This window comes from Panthera leo, chromosome A2 (genome assembly GCF_018350215.1).
Source record: "Panthera leo isolate Ple1 chromosome A2, P.leo_Ple1_pat1.1, whole genome shotgun sequence".
NCBI lineage: Eukaryota > Metazoa > Chordata > Mammalia > Carnivora > Felidae > Panthera > Panthera leo.
The window spans coordinates 81,328,155-81,346,929 of record NC_056680.1 but is presented as its reverse complement, the minus strand read 5'-3'; the positions used below and the strand labels follow the sequence as shown (position 1 = coordinate 81,346,929).

The 18,775-nt window shown below is 36.5% G+C and overlaps 1 protein-coding gene across 3 annotated transcripts in view; it reads right to left on the bottom strand.

Annotated features, from left to right (window-relative positions):
* The window catches only part of PHTF2 (putative homeodomain transcription factor 2), a 126,457-nt gene that overhangs the window by 37,778 nt on the left and 69,904 nt on the right, over positions 1–18,775 (bottom strand). For all 3 annotated transcript variants that reach the window (XM_042916397.1, XM_042916414.1, XM_042916406.1), the window contains exons 4-7: positions 11,531–11,600; positions 10,806–10,964; positions 3,678–3,843; positions 2,580–2,744 (exon numbers count right to left, since the gene is read on the bottom strand). In XM_042916397.1, the coding sequence (XP_042772331.1) occupies positions 2,580–2,744; positions 3,678–3,843; positions 10,806–10,964; positions 11,531–11,600 (560 nt within the window). The remainder of the gene's footprint in view (positions 1–2,579; positions 2,745–3,677; positions 3,844–10,805; positions 10,965–11,530; positions 11,601–18,775) is intronic.

Genomic DNA, 18,775 nt, shown 5'->3' with positions numbered 1-18,775 from the left:
TAAACATTTGTGTGGTCATACATTTATTTTCCTAGTTATGTTAATTCAGATACCTTAATGGAGGTATCTAGCTTTTCAATTTATTATCACCAGAAACAATTTTAAGTCTCAGTTGGTATTTCAGTTTAAGGCCTTTCTGATTTATCAAAGCTTGAAAGAACAAGACATCATCAAGATTTCAGAACTCAGTTTAGAAATTCCAAAATTAACATTTTTCTTAAGATCTTTTTGTACCTAATATTTAAAACATTCATTCATATGCTAACAAACCCGTTCCAAAATGAGACAGATTAAAATAGTACATCTTTAAAAACATTTAGAGGGGCGCCTGGGTGGCTCAGTCGGTTAAGCATCCGACTTCAGCTCAGGTCGCGATCTCGCGATCCGTGAGTTCAAGCCCCGCATCGGGCTCTGGGCCGATGGCTCACAGCCTGGAGCCTGCTTCGGATTCTGTGTCTCCCTCTCTCTCTGCCCCTCCCCCGTTCATGCTCTGTCTTTCTCTGTCTCAAAAATAAATAAACGTTAAAAAAATTTTTTTTTTAAAAATAGAAACATTTAGATTACAAAGTTGTCATTTTAAAGATATAAATCCAAAGGGATTTAGCCATTATAATATCAGTGACTGGTAGTCAAGGTCATTCTATAGTCCAAAAGGAAGAAAATTGAAGTCTGAATCTCATTTGACTAGAGAAACATGGTAGAATTCCAAAGGCACTAACCTATTGATCTAGGGGGATTTTGAATACTATGTAATACAATTTTAGTTTTGGACAACCCAAACAACTAAATGATTCCCCAAAAGCAAAACATATATACTATGCTATTTATAAGTGCTCATCAGAAGGTCTTAAGAAACTGACTTCACAGTGATAAAACTTTCACATCCTACTGTTGGAAAGGACAGCTATTTATTAAAAAACAAACAACAACAACAAAAAACTAACAAAGACAATGAAAGTCAAATTCAAAATAAAACCAAAGCCTGTATCTTTTCTGGACAAAGAACAGGTGGTTGGAATGGTCAGGGGATCCAACTTAATTTCATGTTACTTCAAACTTAGGCTTTGGTACAATTTCCCTCAAAATTACAAGCACTTGAAAATACTCCCAGGATACCATGGCTTAATTGTGTAACGTATGATAAACTTTATCATTAAGAGCACAAACACAAGTTGAGGAAACAATGATACTAGTGAAGGAGTTAACAAAAGTGCTCAAAAATAGTTACGTGCAGTATCCCTTGATTTATTAACTTGGCAAGTTTTATCAATTCTGTGTTTTGATCATAGCTTTTTAACTTTTTTCAAACTTATTATGTCTATGTAAACTATTAATATAACCCTTACATGTTTTGAATCAACCATTAAAAATGACAATACAAGATTGAATTAGGTTTATTTTTGAAGTTTGCTGTAATTATATTTCCCTATTTGGTAAATCTTTGCTGTGATACAAACTATACAAAAAGCCCAATGTATAAAACCAGAATTTCATGCTATGGTATACATTTTATTATTTTAAATAATAATGCCTATATGTTTTACTTCAGATAATTTTACATAATTGAAGCAGGGATTAGAGAAAAATGTACAACTCACATGGCATTAATAGTCACTTTGACTAATAGTGCTGATAAAAATAAAATGACCAATTCAATAGAAGTCAAACAGTATTTGAAAAATCATTAAATAAACCAAAATCAAGAAATCCCAACTAAACATACTGTAATGGTATATACTCATTCTCATATAGATGTATTTACACATATCCCAAAGTAAACTTTATGGTCTCTGTTTTTCCATCATCTGTAGCATTATAATTTATCAAAACAAAATCCATACCAGAACTGCCATATTTAAAAAAAAATTTTTAAATGTTTATTTATTTTTGAGAGAAAGAGAAAGAAAGACAGACTCTGAGCAGGGGAGGGGCAGAGAGAGAGGGAGACACAAAATCCAAGGCAGGGTTCAAGCTCTGAGCTCTTCAGCACAGAGCCTGACACAGGGCTCGAAATCACGAACTACGAGATCATAACCTGAGCCGAAGTGGGACCAACTGAGCCACCCAGGTGCCCAATTATAATATTGTGTCTTCCTTCCTTCCTTCCTTCCTTCCTTCCTTCCTTCCTTCCTTTCTTTCTTTCTTTCTTTTTCTTTCTCTCTTTCCCTCTCTCTCTCTCCTCTCCTTCCTTACTTCCTTTCTTCCTTTCCTTCTTTCCTTCCTTTCCTTTTCTTTCCTTTCTTTCTCTTTCTTTCTTTCTTTCTTTATTTTTTTAAAATGTTTATTTATTTTTGAGAGAGAGAAAGAGCATGAATGCGGGAGGAGCAGAGAAAGGGAGACATAGAATCTGAAGCAGGCAGGCTCCAGGGTCTCAACTGAACCTAAAGTGGGGCTTGACTCACGAACTGTGAGATCTGACCTGAGCCGAAGTCAAGAGTCAGATGCTTAACCAACTGAGCCACCCAGGCACCCCCCAGAACTGTCATATTTAAAGTCATTAATAATCATTAACTGAGACTGAGTCCCAGAAAAGGGATAGTGCATCTCTATGCCATATAAAGCCTTGAATAAATACAAACCCTGATAAAAAGAAAGCCGCGTGCCAGAGGTCTCTGAAGACAGCGCCGACGCCATAAGAGGTGCTGGTTCCGTGGCTCTGAACTGCTCCCTCCTGTGTGTTGTCTGTGGTACTAGAACCATCTCCTTCCCTATGTACTTCCAAATGGGCTGCTTTTCTTAATTTCCTTCATCAGAAGAGGTTAAGAGCCGATTAACTTTAAAATTTTAACAACCACTTTCTTGGCAGTACATTCAAAATTTTGATAAAACATAAACACAGGAACTTCAATACACAATAAAATTCAAATAAACTGGATAGAAGTTAATCCAAATGTTAAGGTACATATTTGAGAACAATTTCTATAAATGTTAGGTATTGTTTCTTGCTCTTAATGACAGGTCAGTGGACATTAGGTTGTAAGGATAACACTGGACAGATTTTTACAAAAGCATTTCTTCCCTACTTGAATGCCACTTATCTGCAGAAGAAGGAAGAAGAAAGAAGAAAATTTAGATTGGAAAGAATTATAATCTAACTGATCAATAATGCTATTTATCTAATGAAGGTATTATCTTTTCAAAACAAAAAGGGCTTAAATCTCAACATCCCCATACTGCAAATGTCACAATCTCTTAGCAACGATATTCAAAAGAGGAATTCCTCCAAAAGACCCTTTAAACAGAACTCCATTGTGCTGAGTGGCCAGTGAGACTTGCTACGTTTACTTAATCAAGGGGCAATATGAAACAGCTTCAAATAGCATTTAATAAATAGAATTTGACTGAAATTTTTTCTTGGCTCTTATTGTCAAAGTGTAAGTACAAGATTTTGTAAACAGAGAGAATTATCAGCAATTCCAGCTAATATATTCCCTGCAATGATATTAGGTGCCTTGCAGATGAGCTTCAGAAAAGAAAGCAAAAACAACAAAAGTAGGTATGTGGTCTCACAATGGCCTTGAAGCAAATGCACAACCTAAATCTCCTGGCAGTTTACTCTGAAACTCCTTGCTTTATTTGAAAGAGTGACTTTACAAGATGACATTTTATTCAAGTCAAGAACAATCTTAGATTCAAATTACAGACATAACACAAAAAGATCACTTATAACAGAGTACCTCCTTCTTTTACCCCCTGTGCTCAGAGGAGGTTTCGGTGTTCTTGTTGACACAATCTGGCAATGCACAGTTCCCAGGAGCAGCATCAGCCATACTGGCCCAATCACTTCAGTCAGAGGTATGCTATGTGGGCTAGAAGCGGAACAGAATAACACTATTGCAGCAACTACAAAAAGGGAAAGAAAATATGTTTAATTATAGATCTGATAGTCACTTCTTCAAAACTTTAAAAATTGTTCTAACACTGCTTCTTGGCAGATTATTTTTCTAATTTTAAATGAGTTTAAGATGTTACTCCAGACAAGCTCTTTCAGACTATTTTTTCTTTGCCACTGGCTACCCACAGTATTCAGTAATAAACTCCTGGAACAAGATAACATCCAACACAGTCTCTAAAGTACACACTTTAACGCTATAGTGAAAACCAGCTGCATATAAATCTAAGGGCATCCCTAGTAAGATCACAATCAAAAGAACCACTAACTTCTAGTGCTCTTATTTCTTTGTTTTCCAAACAAGGAAGTAAGTCTATGATATGTGTAATAAGGCTATAAAGAGCTTCTTTTCAATAGAAGTTTATCCACTCAGAAATAGTAACATAAATTTACTTGGGTGTATTTTTCAGGAAAACCTCTAAACACTCACCAATACTAAGCACTGTCATACGAAGAAGAAATCTTGCTTTTGCCTGCTCAGCATCCTTTATACTTTCTAGACATAAAAGTGTCTACCTTTTGGGAGTCTGCCCCTTTTATCTGTCAATCAAATGGTCTTATTTCTCTGACTTCAGGGATAGAAATGTATGCTAGTCTTGCCACAGTCTTAATTTTGGGCACAGGAATTAATAAAAAGATGGGCGGGGCACCTGCATGGCTCAGTTGGTTGAGCGTCTGACTTCAGCTCAGGTCATGATCCCACGGTTCATGGGTTCAACCCCTGCATCAGGCTCTGTGCTGACAGCTCAGAGGCTGGAGCCTGCTTCAGATTCTGTGTCTCCCTCTCTCTCTGTTCCTCCCCCACTCACATTATGTCTCTGTCTCTCTCTAAAAAATAAACACTTAAAAAATTGTTTTTGTTTGTTTTTTTTTTAAATAAAAAGATGGGCATGTGCCTAAGTGGGGCCAATCAGAATCTTTTTCAGGGATTAATATAAGTACTTGAAAGAAGGCCCTTCTCCTAGATCACAAGTACTACTATGGAAATACAAAATTACCATACCACCTCAGCCACCACTCAGAAAAAAGCCTTCTTAAGAATGAGACCAGCATGATGAGAACAGAATCAACACCACAAAAAGACATCACCTGAGCCTCTAGATCCAGCAATGCTTTAATGCAGGGCCTAGGAGTTTCAAATTCTGTTTTGGAACAACTGGAGAATCTGAAAGTTAGGAGATTTTTGCTCATTCTGTTAGGTGTGATTGTTGTAATGTCGTGTAATGTGCCTATTTTGAAGAGATGCATGTTGATGTATACTGGGGTAAAATATCATGATGTATATAATTTACTTCAACAAAATATATTAAGTAAATATTCTAAAATATCAATAATTATTTAATCAAAGAGATGGGCATATGCTGTTTTGAATGACTATGCAACTTATCATGTAAATCAGGACTCTTTTGAGAGTGAAAGAAGAGCTGTGAAATAAAAGCCTCAGGACAACACAAGTAGACTTGGACGGTTGCACAGTCCCAGGCAAACTGGAACATACAGCCATCGGGCTATTGTTACTGACCAGTCTATCTAGTTTCCTGGTTTTTTTGTTTTTGTTTTTAATTTTTATAATAAGCAGCAAAAAAACAAAAACAAAAACAACACTTTTTGCAAAAGCTAGTTTGCATTTGGTTTTTGCCACCTGCAACCGAAAGAATCCTGGTCTAGCACACCAAGATGGAAGCTTAACATACCACTTTACCTCCTAATATGTATTTAAAGAGGTCCCATAAAAACAAACTTCAGCTTTATAATCTCCTAAGTAATAAGTTTCTTTAAAAAGAAAAAAGAGACTTAAATTTTTTTTTTAAATACCAATCATCTTTATGAACTACCCTGGAATTTAACTCAAAGTGTCTAGTTGTTTTATAACAAAGCTGAAATTTTGAAAAGTATAGTTTTTGATGTTTTTAATATGAACTCTAATGTGACGCTTATTAAGTCCCTTTACCTTTCTGAGCCTTGTTTTATTTATTTATTTTTTTGTAAAATAAAATCGGAGATAGGTACTAGAAATTCAAGTAAAACACTCTGAAAAGCTCCTTACATAGTGTGTATCTAACATTAGTGATAGTACTTCTATTCACTAACACTAAATTAATTATCTTTGAAAAGAAGGGGGACACAGGCTGCCCAATTGGCTCAGTTGGAAGAGCATGTGACTCTTGATCTCTTGGTCATAAGTTCGAGCCCCAGGTTGGGTGTAGGGACTACTAAACAAATAAATTAAAAAAATAAAATAAAAAATAAAAAGAAGGGGGATGCAAACGCTACTTATGAGGTTCAGAGTTTCAGGCACAAAGAAGAACATCTTAAAGAACTTCAGATTTTATATAACCTCTTGCTGGTTATTTATCTGTATTCTTTCAGCCCTGTGACTACCATCCTCTCTGGTGGGGCTGGGAACCAACTTTATCCCTCTTCCTTTCTTCTGGCTGTGCCTAAGTGTCCATGTCCCTCCCATGGCCTCAGTTCCTGAGACAGTGGTTCCTGTATCCACAGTTCTGGTATCACCTCCATCCTATTGTTCCCCTTCAAGTGAGGGGTTAAGAAGAAAGCATTCACTTCTCTTACATAATGCTAAGTTATACTTTTTGATCATGTAATGAAGTCCTGTGAACTAGACAGAACTACTGGAGATTTTTGTTAGACAGAACTTCTACAGATTCCTCTAAGAGCTCAACTATGACAAAATGTTTATTAGGCACAAAAGTTCCAAAGATTCACATACTGGCCAAGCAGAACTCTAGGGATAATCATTAGAAATAAAAAACCATCTAAAGGTCAATTTTTAGGTCTGTCAGTCTTTGAGATTTAGTGACATATGTGAGCCACTGGGAGTAGAAAGACAAATAAGACATAGTCCCTTTCCCTGCCCCTCCTCAATTTAGAGGAAAAGGGGGACATATAAAGAATCAAGTGGGGCACTTCAGTGGCTAAGTTGGTTGAGTGGCCAACTTTGGCTCAGGTCATGATCTTGCAATCCGTGGGTTCGAGCCCCACATCGGGCTCTGTGACAGCTCAGAGCCTGGAGCCTGCTTCGGATTCTGTGTCTCCCTCTCTGCCCTTCCCCTGCTTGTAGTCTCTCTCTCTCCCTCCCCCCCCCCCCAATAAATAAACATTAAAAAAATTAAAAAAAAAAAAAAAAGAAAGAAACAAGATACCAGTAATGGACTGAATTGTACCCTCTGCCCTGTTCATATGTTGAAGCCCTAAACGGCCAAATGCATAGAGCAAAGGTTGAATGAAGTTGTAAGCGTGGAGCATTAATCCAATAGAGCTGGTATACTTCTAAGAAGAGACACCAGAGAATTTTCTCTGCTCACACACAAAAGAAAGACCATGTGAGAACAAGTGAGAAGGTAGCCATTTACAAGTCCATAAGAGAAACCTCACCAGACACCATCCTGATGGCACATTGATCTTAAGACTTCTAGCCTCTAGAACTGTGAGAAAATAAATCTCTGTCACTTAAGCCACACAGTCTGTGCTATTTTGTTATGGCAGCTCGAGCAGTACCTACAAAGAGTGCTGTAATATATACAGGAAAGACCTATAACTAAATTGGGGGGTTATGAAAGGATTCTCAAAGAATGGGGCATCTGATGCCTAATCTAACTGAGAGAACAAGAAGACGCTGCTGACCAGGTAACTATAAGGAAAAAGGGTTACCCAAGCAAAGACAGTTGTGTGTCCAAAGGCAGAGAACATTAAAAAAACAAACAAACAAACAAAAACACCCGCAAAATGCTGAAGAAACAGCGAAGAGCTAATTTAGTCTGGTTAAACCTGGGGAAAGATTCAACAAAGGATTGACTAAAAACTTGGCTTTCACTTTGAAGGCAATGGTAACTAAAAAGAGATTTAGACCTTAAGTGGCTGGTTTGGATTTGCAATTTAAAAGGTAAATGGACAGGGCTGCCTGGGTGGTTCAGTCAGTTGAGGGTCCAACTCTTGATTTCCACTCAGGTCATGACCCCAGCGTTGTGGGATAGAGCCCCATGTCAGGCTCTCTAATGAGCATGGAGTCTGCTTAAGATTCTCTCTCTCTCTTTCTCTCTCTCTCTCTCTCTCTGGGGCGCAAGGGTGGCTCAGTCGGTTGAATGTCCAACATCAGCTCAGATCATGATCTCACAGTTCGTGGGTTCGGTCCCCGTGTCGGGCTGTGTGTTGACCGCTCAGAGCCTGGGGCCTGCTTCAGATTCTGTGTCTCCCTCTCTCTCTGCCCCTCCCCCACTCACACTCTGTCTCTTTCTCTCTCAAAAATAAATAAAAATTAAAAAAAAAATTCTCTCTCTCTCTGCCCCTCTCCCCTGCTGGTGCTTTCTCTAGCTCTCTCTGTAAATAAATAAATAAATGAATAGAAGGTAGAAGATATAAGGGCTCTTGGCAAAAATCTGGGTGAGAAATGATATAAGCAAAAAGCATAAATGTAGTTGAGGATACACAGTTGAGATACTTATGTAACTGAAGTGAAAAACTATACGTAGTTGTACAAAACCAAGTCTGACTGCATGTGATTCTTTCTACCTTTCAGGAGCTAGGGATGGGATAGAGAATGAGGACACAACTTTTAATTCAAAAAAAATGGAGGCACAGGGGTTTCTAAGGTGCCAACAGATTTTTGAGGGTCATTAAGGGTCATATCAACACTTTGTCACTGGCTGTGTGACTTGAAGTGGGTTAAGTCACTTCTTTAAGCTTTACTAGGAGAATATTCAGTGTTTATCACTTATGAACACTTATAATGTTAAACTTTGGTTCTGAACTGAAAAAGATCTACCTCATGTCTGTTCTAACCCGTGTTTCTTATTTAACTTTGGCAAGCCAGTAAGTGAATTTCAGACACAACATGTGAACATCTAGTTACAGTGGAAACTTCCTTGCCCTCAAATAGTAGAAAGCACAATGCACAGAGATTACAATCAATGGTACTGATTACTCATTACTCTCATTAGCAATTACAGTTTCTGACTACTTTAGAATAAAGCTTTCTCCTGTAGGTAAACTAGAAAGCATTAGAAGATAGCTACATTTAGATTAAGTTCTCTTAAATCTTTTGGGGAGGACAGCAAACACAAGATGGTAACTCAATAAAAATTGGGATCACTACACCTAGAAAATAGCTGATAAAAATACAGTTAGAAGAACTATCATATAATAGCATTACTTAACAATAACAATAAAGGTCAAATTCTTGAAAGTGATTAAAAATTGCATATGAAAATCCTTGGACATGTTATTACACCCCATTGCAGGCATTCTAGGAATTTATCATAGGAAAATAATTCAAAATATAAGAAAAACTTCACAAATACATTCACTTCAGCAGTAATTCTAATAGCAAAAGACAGCAAAAAGCTTAAATGCTCAATACTGATGTAGGACAGTATATAATAATTTAAAAATATAATTATAAAGACTATGATACTTGTGATTACATAAGGCAAAAAAATACAATTGTTTATACAGAATAATCAAAACTACATAAAAAATGTTACAAAGTAAACTGAAGGGCCAGATTACAGGCAGGTTTTTAATATTTTTTTCCTATATTTTCCAAATTTTCTTCAATTAAAATTTATCATTTCTTTAATCAGAAAAACACACAAATCTCTCTATTGATAAAAATCACAGAATCTTCATAATTTACTCTCTCTTAGGTATATATGATGTACCTTGGCTCAAAAGAAACAACTTTACCTAAATAAAAGTCTGAAGGCTTTATTGTATTTTCATTTACTTAGAAGATACTTATCTGAAAAAAAAAAATAAGATACTTAATCTTTTACTTAGAGTTTGTTGATGAAACGTATTTAAATAATCATTCAGGATTACTATCATGTCTTTTTAAAAAAGCAAGACATTAAAAAGACTGAAAGGGTGCCCACTGAATTAAAACCACTGCTTTTGTTACAGTGCTGGGATGCGAGTGGTGTCTTCTTCAAGCCTCCAAACACTCTATAGAGCATCACGTATTATGCCTTGTGCGCTGCTGCTCTGACTGGGCACCAGAGTGCTGCTGTGCTGGGAGGCAGCGTAATGGAGTTGTGTTAAGCATGTGGCTTGGTAGTCAGATGGCTTAGACTCGAACCTGGATTCTACTGCCCCTGGGGACTGTGTGACTTGGGGCCCTCAGGTCCTTCGGGTCCCATCTCTATAAGCTAGGCAAACTACTGGTACCAACACTTCACTGTGTGGTTGTTAGAATTAAGTGAGACTCTGAAAAGCACTCAGAATACTGCCTGGCACACAGACTCTCAATACAGAATGAGGACAGTCTCCAAATATGGTGGTTAGAAGAAAAGAGAAACTATAGCTGATACAGGAAAAATGAACTCACATAGCTTGTATACAAAAAGACTGGTGTGGGAGTGCCTGGATGGCTGAGTTGGTTAAGAGTCTGATTCTGGATTTTGACTCAGGTCATGATCTCCCTGTTTGTGAGACTGAGCCCCATGTGGTGATCTGGGCTGACAGCATGGAGTCTGCTTGGGATTCTCTGTCTTCCTCTCTCTTTGCCCCTCCCCCACTGTGTGCCCACGTGCACACACACTCTACCTCTCTCAAAATAAATAAACTTAAGAAAAAAAAAAAGACTGGTGTGGTAGGTACATGTGATATGTATGTGCATTTTGAAGAGACTTTCTAATTGTTAAATTACTCTCAATTTGTGTTTTTCTTTAGCCATTTGCAAATTCAAGTTTTCATAAAAATTATAATGGAACATAACTGTTTTCTCAAACATTTTTAACACCAAACCAGCTGTGTCTTATTAAATGAAATATCACAACAAATGTGTATCTTCATACTCCATATAATTAGTATATGTTTTCTCAAAAGCCTTAGTAAGCCTAAAAACATAACATTCTGAAAGTTAAAAGCAAAATGAATTTCTATCACTTAACTATACCTTGAAGAAGATAAAGGACAAGAAGCCAGAAAAAGATGACTTTTGATGTTACTTGTAACCACCACCGGAAGAAAAAGGGAAAAAACACAACTCGAACAATTCCCTTTCTAGTCAGAGAAGTCCAAGGACTTTCAGGTTTTGCCTTAGCAAATGCAGACCCTGAAAAAAGTCAAATAAAATGACAAAATACATGCATCATTCTTTAATTTCCTTAGAGAAAATATTTCAACATTTGAAGGACAGAGAAAACCATGTATAATTTTAGTTTGCACTATACTATGAGTGAGAAATGCCCAATTTTGGGTGGTAGGCACTTTTAAAAACATTCTTAGTGCTATCTTATTAACTTAGGTACTCTGAAAGAAACCATTTTAACTGAAACAACAGCAGAATTTCTCCCAGATATTTTATAAATACAAGACAATGTTCAAAGGTCAGTTCCAATTAGAAATTAAAAATTACCACTTAAATTTTTATAAACAAGCCATATAGTTGGCTAGGCAAACACAAGCTGCTTTTCTTTTATTTCTTGGACTGATCTTTAGTGGGGAGAAAGACTAGTCAATGGTATTTAAATACTTCCACTATGTCTTTCTTGTACTATTCCCACCTTCATTTTGGCTCACATTTCTTTTATCTCTACATATATATTTAACCCACTTTGAATAATGTTTCTTCAGGGTCAATTTCTAATTGCATTAAGCTGTTATTTATTCAAGACTCACCTCTTACAAGATCAACATCTATGAGGTCTGGTTTCACATGCGCTGTTTTCTTTGGTTTATTCCTTAAACCCTATAATATATTAAAAGTAGGATTGGTAAGGGAGTAGATCTTAAAGTTCTCATCATAAGAAAAAAAAATCTTTGGAAATATGTATGGGGATGGATGTTAACTACTTATTGTGGTATCATTTCTCAATACATATATTTCTCAATATATAAAAATATTGAATCATTATGTTGTACACTTAGAATATAATCTTATATGTCAATTATACCTCAATAAAAAAGTAGAATTCAATTTACATATTTTTAAATCCAGAACAACAGAAAATAATCAAATTCTAAAGATTTCAATTAAAAAAACCCTGTAAGTAATACACTGGACAAAAATATAACACATCACATATTTGTTACAATTGGAACATAACTGTAGTATTGTAATAAATTTTATTACTTTCCAAAAGGATACATTTAGGGATGTGTGTAACATGTGAGGTCTGTTTATTACTAAAAGTAAAATTCTAAAACAAAGACTATCATAACCAGAACTCAATTTGGATGTAAAGCCTGAGACGGTCCAGGAGACTGTGTTGGCCCCAGATCTGCACAGGAGAGTATACTGGGTGGGGCTGGCTGGGAGAGCAGTGGCCCTGAAAAGCCCTCAAGGTGTGATGTTGGGGGTGTGGCTGCAGGAAGCAGAAGATCACAAAGCTGGGGACAGACAGGGATGCAGACTTCTCAGCAGATGCCAGCATGTGGGGGTGATACTAGCTGAGACCCGGAGAGGATGATGCAGATCTCAGGGTCGCCACTACGTTCACATGCCAACCACCAATGAGACCACAATGCCACCTAATCACCTTAGAACTTAGATGCCATGCCCAGGAGGAAGAGGAGGGAAAGCAGGAATCATGAATTGAATTAGTTTAAACCCAGAATTACTGAACACTAAGATTAAGTTTCTGCCATCAGTGTATGGAGCAGGAGCAGAGGCAGAGATCAAAATCACTGAAAAAAAAAAAAATCACACTTTATAACTTAAAAAGGGATGTTAAGAATTGGAAGAGCTTAGACTAAATTCTTTAGGAGTCAAGTGCTGAAATATGACACAGTGTGTAGGTAATTTGTTTACTATTCATTCAGTTAATCAGGTAACTTTGTAATAAATTCTGTTTGGTCCTAATCCAAGTAACAATGACCCGTAAGGTAATCGTTTAGTTAAGTACTGTTTGCATCTGAAACATAGAAAAGGAGACTATTTGAGCTCAGAATTAACGGAGATGTTTAAATCAAAAATGTACCCTGAAATCAAGAAGCAATTAACCTTAGAACCCCTTCGAATAGTTGTCCATGTGAAGCTGAAAACCACTGGCAGGTACAAAAACAAAAGAGTCAGGACTGAAGACACAGCCATGGTAATTTTATATATATAGTCAATCTTCATATTCATAGATTCTGTATTTGCAGATTTACCTGCTCACAGAATTTATTTGTAACCCCAAATCAATACTTGCTGTGCTTTTGCAGTCATTTGCAGACATGCACAAAGTAAGACTGGCAAAAAATTTGAGTCACCCAATGTGCACATTCCCATCTGAAGTCAAACAAGGCAACAATCTGCCTTCTTATTTCAGTTCTCATGCTGTAAATATGCATCCTTTCACAGTCTGTTTTCACAAAGTGCTGGTTTTTGCTTTTTTTATGCTTCTTGTTGGTATTTTTGTTGTTTAAAATTGCCCTCAAGCACAGTGCTGAAGTGAGTATAAGAAGGCTGAGAGGTGCCTCACTGAGAAAACATGTGCTCCATAAGCTTTGTTCGGACATGAGTCATACTGTCGTTGGCCATGAGTTCAGTGTTAGTGAATCAACAATATATATTAAATAAGATGCCTTTCAACAGAAACATACAAAAACCAAGTATAAGTACTGATTGGTTGACAAAAGAGTTGTGACTAGAGATGGAGCAACGGTCAGTATCTGCTAGTTCAGTGTTTGTGGTGACTTTACACAACTCCTGCAAATAACGAGAACTGACTCCATCTGTATTCCCATTCTAACGTCATGATCGAGTGGCTAGCAGAACTATAAATCACTCCCAACATTTTGCAAATTGGGAAAACAATTCTAACAATACACATACGGAAAAACAAAATTTCTTTAATAGAGCACTAGATGTAGAAAAAAGTTTGAGATTTAATCTTTATTAGTGCCAACAAATTTGAAAACAGTAACATACTTTGATTTACTTCTTTTACACATTATTTTCCTGATAATTTGAAAATAATCTTATTGCCAATGTTTTATGGCAAACCTGAAGCTTAATTTACTGCTATGTACCTATAATTTCTAAAGATTGTTTTAAGAACTTAAAGTCCTTTGAGTGGAACAGTAAATTATCTTGATTTCTGCAATTATGTTGTTTTTCAACAACACAAGATTCATTCTTCTTGACCTTTTTTATGTGGTTCATTTCTTATTTTATATTTTATTAAAATATTTATTTTGAGCTACATTGTAGAATCATAGCATAATTGCCAGTTTTGATAAAACTCCCCTTCAAGGTAACCTATCAGACTATTTAGTGTTAAAAAAAGAAAAACAAAGAAAAATTTCACTGATAAATCTTCTAACATTAATTATTTCAATCACAAAAATAAAAGATATTAGCACCCACAGGTGAGCATTCAAAAAATCTGATTTTAATTAAGTAGATATTTTAAGTTGGAAAAATTTTTAATTGGTTTAGAGTAGACTATATTCAAACAAAATAGCATAGCTTTCAGGTACTAACTATAATTATGGACCACCAAAAGTTTAAATGAACAAAAAATAAAAACCAAGTTAGTTTAAAATAAAAGATGTTAATAATTTTTATTAAAATTAATTAATAAGATTTTCTAGTTTACTGATCAAACTAGAAAGTAGAAACAACTAAGTATTAGAAATATAATTAATCTCTAAGAATCCAAATAATATATTCTTTATTGAATAAATACTTAAACTCTCATAGTACCTTCCTAAGGTGCAATGACACAAATTATATGAAGTTTTGAATTTTTTTAAATCTGTAAGTACACACAGATAATGTTGAGCCAAAAAGCTTAAAACAGCTGCTTAAATTTAGAAAGTACTTCTGTTCAATGATGCAGACTTCCCATGCATGGAACTATTATAATACTTAGACTCCACCAAAGGACGTAACCATCAGTTTCACTTTCCAGAAATCCTATTTAGTTTTCCCCATCCTGTTTTTCCTCTATAATGACTTTAAATAGCATGGTTCTTTTTATTGAAGTTTTGAAACTCTAGTAAGCACTAAAGCTGGGAGAAATTCCACATTAACTTTTAAATTTGGGTTAAGGTGATCAGAAAATGTAAGTTTTCAGTTATAATTTCTAAAATGTTTAAGAAAAAAATAATCTGCAACTTACAAAAAACTTTGGCAATATCAACTAAAGGTCTCAATTAAAAAAATAAACATTTCCAAAGAATTTACTTTTATGGCTTTCTTTGGTTTCTTTAGTTGCTGCTCACTGCCATGACAGAGAGACAATCGATTACAGAGGACAAACTCAACACATTCCGTACAGTGTTTTCGAAGCACCAGGTGCTTTAAATCAAATATTATATTAATACACAGCAGCTATTTCTCTACCTTCCTTAGAGTAAATGCAAAATTATTTTACACTACAAACAATTTGCCTCCACTAAAATGTTTAGCAAGAATGGAATATTTTAGACTTGTCAACAAATTGGCCCCTTTATTTAATTCAAAATAACAAGAGTAAGTTTTAATACCATTTTTAATTCTTCAATTATAAAGTACTATCTTTAAAGGGAGACATATTCCAGAAAAAAAGTTATAGTTCTTAGTCTTCTCCAAGTTCATCCTGTCAGTGCACAAAGGAATAAATAAGTAACCCTCCTTTACCCTAACCTCTGCTTAGGCATTAAAATAGTTCTAAAAATGAGGAATGCAGTTATTTGTACTGAGCAGCTTAAGAGGTTTCAAGGCATCTTACTAAACCTGTATGCTGCTCATTACTTGCTTGACTATTCCTACTTTTCCTGATAGTCTTGCCAGACTATTGTGTCATGGATCTCTTACTCTCCACTTATATCTCCCTCTTTACCTATTACATGTTGATGTTTCCCTGTGTTCTATTCTCAGCCTTTTCCTCTCATCATCCAATGGAAATCCCCCCACTCCTACAGCTGTATTATATGATATGTTATATAATACACATAGCATACATATATACATTCCTAGATATACACACATTCATACCAAGGACTCCCAAATCTCTCTCTCAAGTACCACCTGGATATTTCTAAAGCACAATTTTAAATCTGCTCCTCTTGTAGTATTTCCCATCACAGTGCTGCCTAAGCCAAGTTTCTAAAACATAAATTTAATCAGGCAACTTTTTCGGCTTAAAATCCTTCAATGTCTAAAAACAGATAGGGAGGCAAACCATAAGAGAGAACAAACAGGGTTGCTGGTGGGGAGGTAGGTGGGGGGGGGGGATGGGTTAAATGGGTGATAGGCATTAAGGAGGGCACTTGTTGGGATGAGCACTGGGTGGGTGTTATATGTAAATGATGAATCATTAAATTCTACTCTTGAAACCACTATTACACTATGTGTTAACTAACTTGACTTTAAATTAAAAAAAGGAAATACCATATGATTCTACTTATAAATGGAATCTTAAAAAAAAAAAAAAAAAAAAGAATAAAAAAGCAGAACCAGACCTATAAACGCAGAGAACAAACTAATGATTGCTGGGGTGGGGGGGGCAGGGGTAAGGAGTAGGGAGAGTTGGACAAAACAGGTAAAGAGGAAAGGGAGATACAGGCCTCCAGTATGGAATGAGTAAGTCATGGGAATAAAAAGCAGAGCATAAGGAATACAGTCAGTGCTACTGTAACAGTGATGCAATGGGACAGATGGTAGCTATACTTGTGGTGAACATAGCACAACGTATGAATTTGCCAAGTCACTAAAATATGATGCACCTTAAGTTAATGTAACAGTGCATGTCAACTATACTCAAATAAAATTTTTAAAAATCAAAGTAGCACAGCTCCAGCCATCCAAGATGCTGAAAGGAAAAAAGGCTAAGGGGAGGCTAGTTGCCCCCGCCCCCTCCTGCTGTCATGCAGAAGCAGGAGGAGGTCAAGAAGGTGGTCAATCCCCTATGTGAGAAAAGGCCCAAGAATTTTGGCACTGGACAGGATATCCAGACCAAAAGAGACCTCATCTGCTTTGTTAAATGGCCCCACTACATCCAGCTGTAATGGCAAAGGGCCATTCTCTATAAATGTCTAAAAGTGCCTCCCACAATTAACCAGCTCTCCCGGGCCCTCGACCATCAAATAGCTGCTCAACTACTTATACTGCCCACCCCCACCCCCGACACACAACAGAGACAAAGCAAGAGAAGAAGCAGAGACTGATGCCCTAGGCTGAGAAGAAAGCTGCCAGCAAAGGTGATGTCCCCTCTAAGAGGTCGCTTGTCCTTTGAGCTGGGGTTAATACTGTCACCACCTTGGTGGAAAATAAGAAAGCTCAGCCAGTGGTGACTGCAAATCATGTGGATCCCACTGAGCTGGTTGTCTTCCTGCCTGCCCTGTGTCATCAAGAGGGGGGTTCCCTACTGCATCATCAAGGGAAAGGCCAGGCTAGGGTGTCTGGTCCATAGGAAGATCTGCACCACTGTTGCCTTCACACAGGTTAACTGGGAAGACAAAGAAGCTCTGGCTAAGCAGGTGGAAGCTATTAGGACCAGTTACAATGACAGATATGATGATGAGATCCACTATCCTGGGTCCTGGGTCCAAAGGCAGTGGCTCACACTGTCAAGTTAGAAAAGGCAAAGGCTAAAGAATTGGCCACCAAACTGGGCTAAATGTATGCTGCTGAATTTGCTGCACATCAAAGTTATAAAAAGTTCTCTTTTTAAAAAAATAATAAAATAAAATAAAATAAAATAAAATCCATCCATGTCTCCCTCACTGTATTCCAGATTATATTCAAACTTGGCAGGTAAGGCAGTCAAGCCCCTCCGTGATCTGACTCCCATTTTCCTTTCTAGTTTCGTGCCTAACCGTTCCAATTTCCTTCCTCCATCCACCCTATTATCAACCAAGCTCTTGAGGATTCCTCAGTCAGTCAGTCATGTTCCTTCCTTCTTGCATATTTATTTTCATATGCTCTCCATTCTGTCTGGAATGTTTTCCTCATTCTCCCTAACGTCTGTCAAACTCGGCTCATGAGTCACTTCCTCTATGCAGTCTTTCTTAACCTCCCCGGGGATGCCTCCCCCTGCACTCCCCATCACAGACCTACACCTCCCTTGCCTAACTGAACTGATCACATTTGTAATTATGTATCTTACTACAAAAATAAAATCCATTCCATCTTTTTGTCCCCATGATTTAATCCTATATTTAACATACTGGGTGTTTACACCAACTTTAATTCTTCATGAAAAGTTTAAAGATTAAAAATGACCAATGGCAAAGAACCTTGCCCTTTATCATAGATGACTAAATTGTCTAAACACTGAGATTTTTTTTAAGTAACTATTAAAACTGGTTTCCAGTCTAATATACATCTTTCTATACAAGATAGAAAATGTCAAGCAGCTAAAGTAACATTCTCTGGGCTCAGATTAAATTTAGCTCGTGCAGGAACACACAGATTAGTATTATCTATGCAAATGAAAAATATAAATATTATCAAAAAAGAGCAACTGCTGAGAAACAGAATAAATTTGGTTAAAAAATAGTTTTCATGCTAGCAAGGAGCCTATGACAATGTCTTATCAGCATAAGTGATTACATGAAAACCACCTAACACAAAAACACTTTAATTAATGCCTTATTTTCCTAAGTTCTTTTAAAAAATGACTAACTTTTCAGCGAAACTATTTGCGTCCAAGTCATTCTTGTTAGTAGCACCAAAAGCAGATCTCAATGAAGCAGAGCGGCATTTGACAGGATCACTCAGGCGGGAAAAGTCCTGAAACACTTACCAGTTTAATAAACTGTACAGAGCAATGACAGCATCAAAAGGGAGGAAAAGCAAACTAGAAGTATAAGGTGACAAGTGAAAGGGGAAGACAGACAGCTGATAAAAAAATAATCATAAGAAATTAAATTTTAAAAGAACAGAAAGATGCTAAAAAGCAAAAACAATAAATAAATAAATCATCAGAGGTAAAGACACATGATTATGCC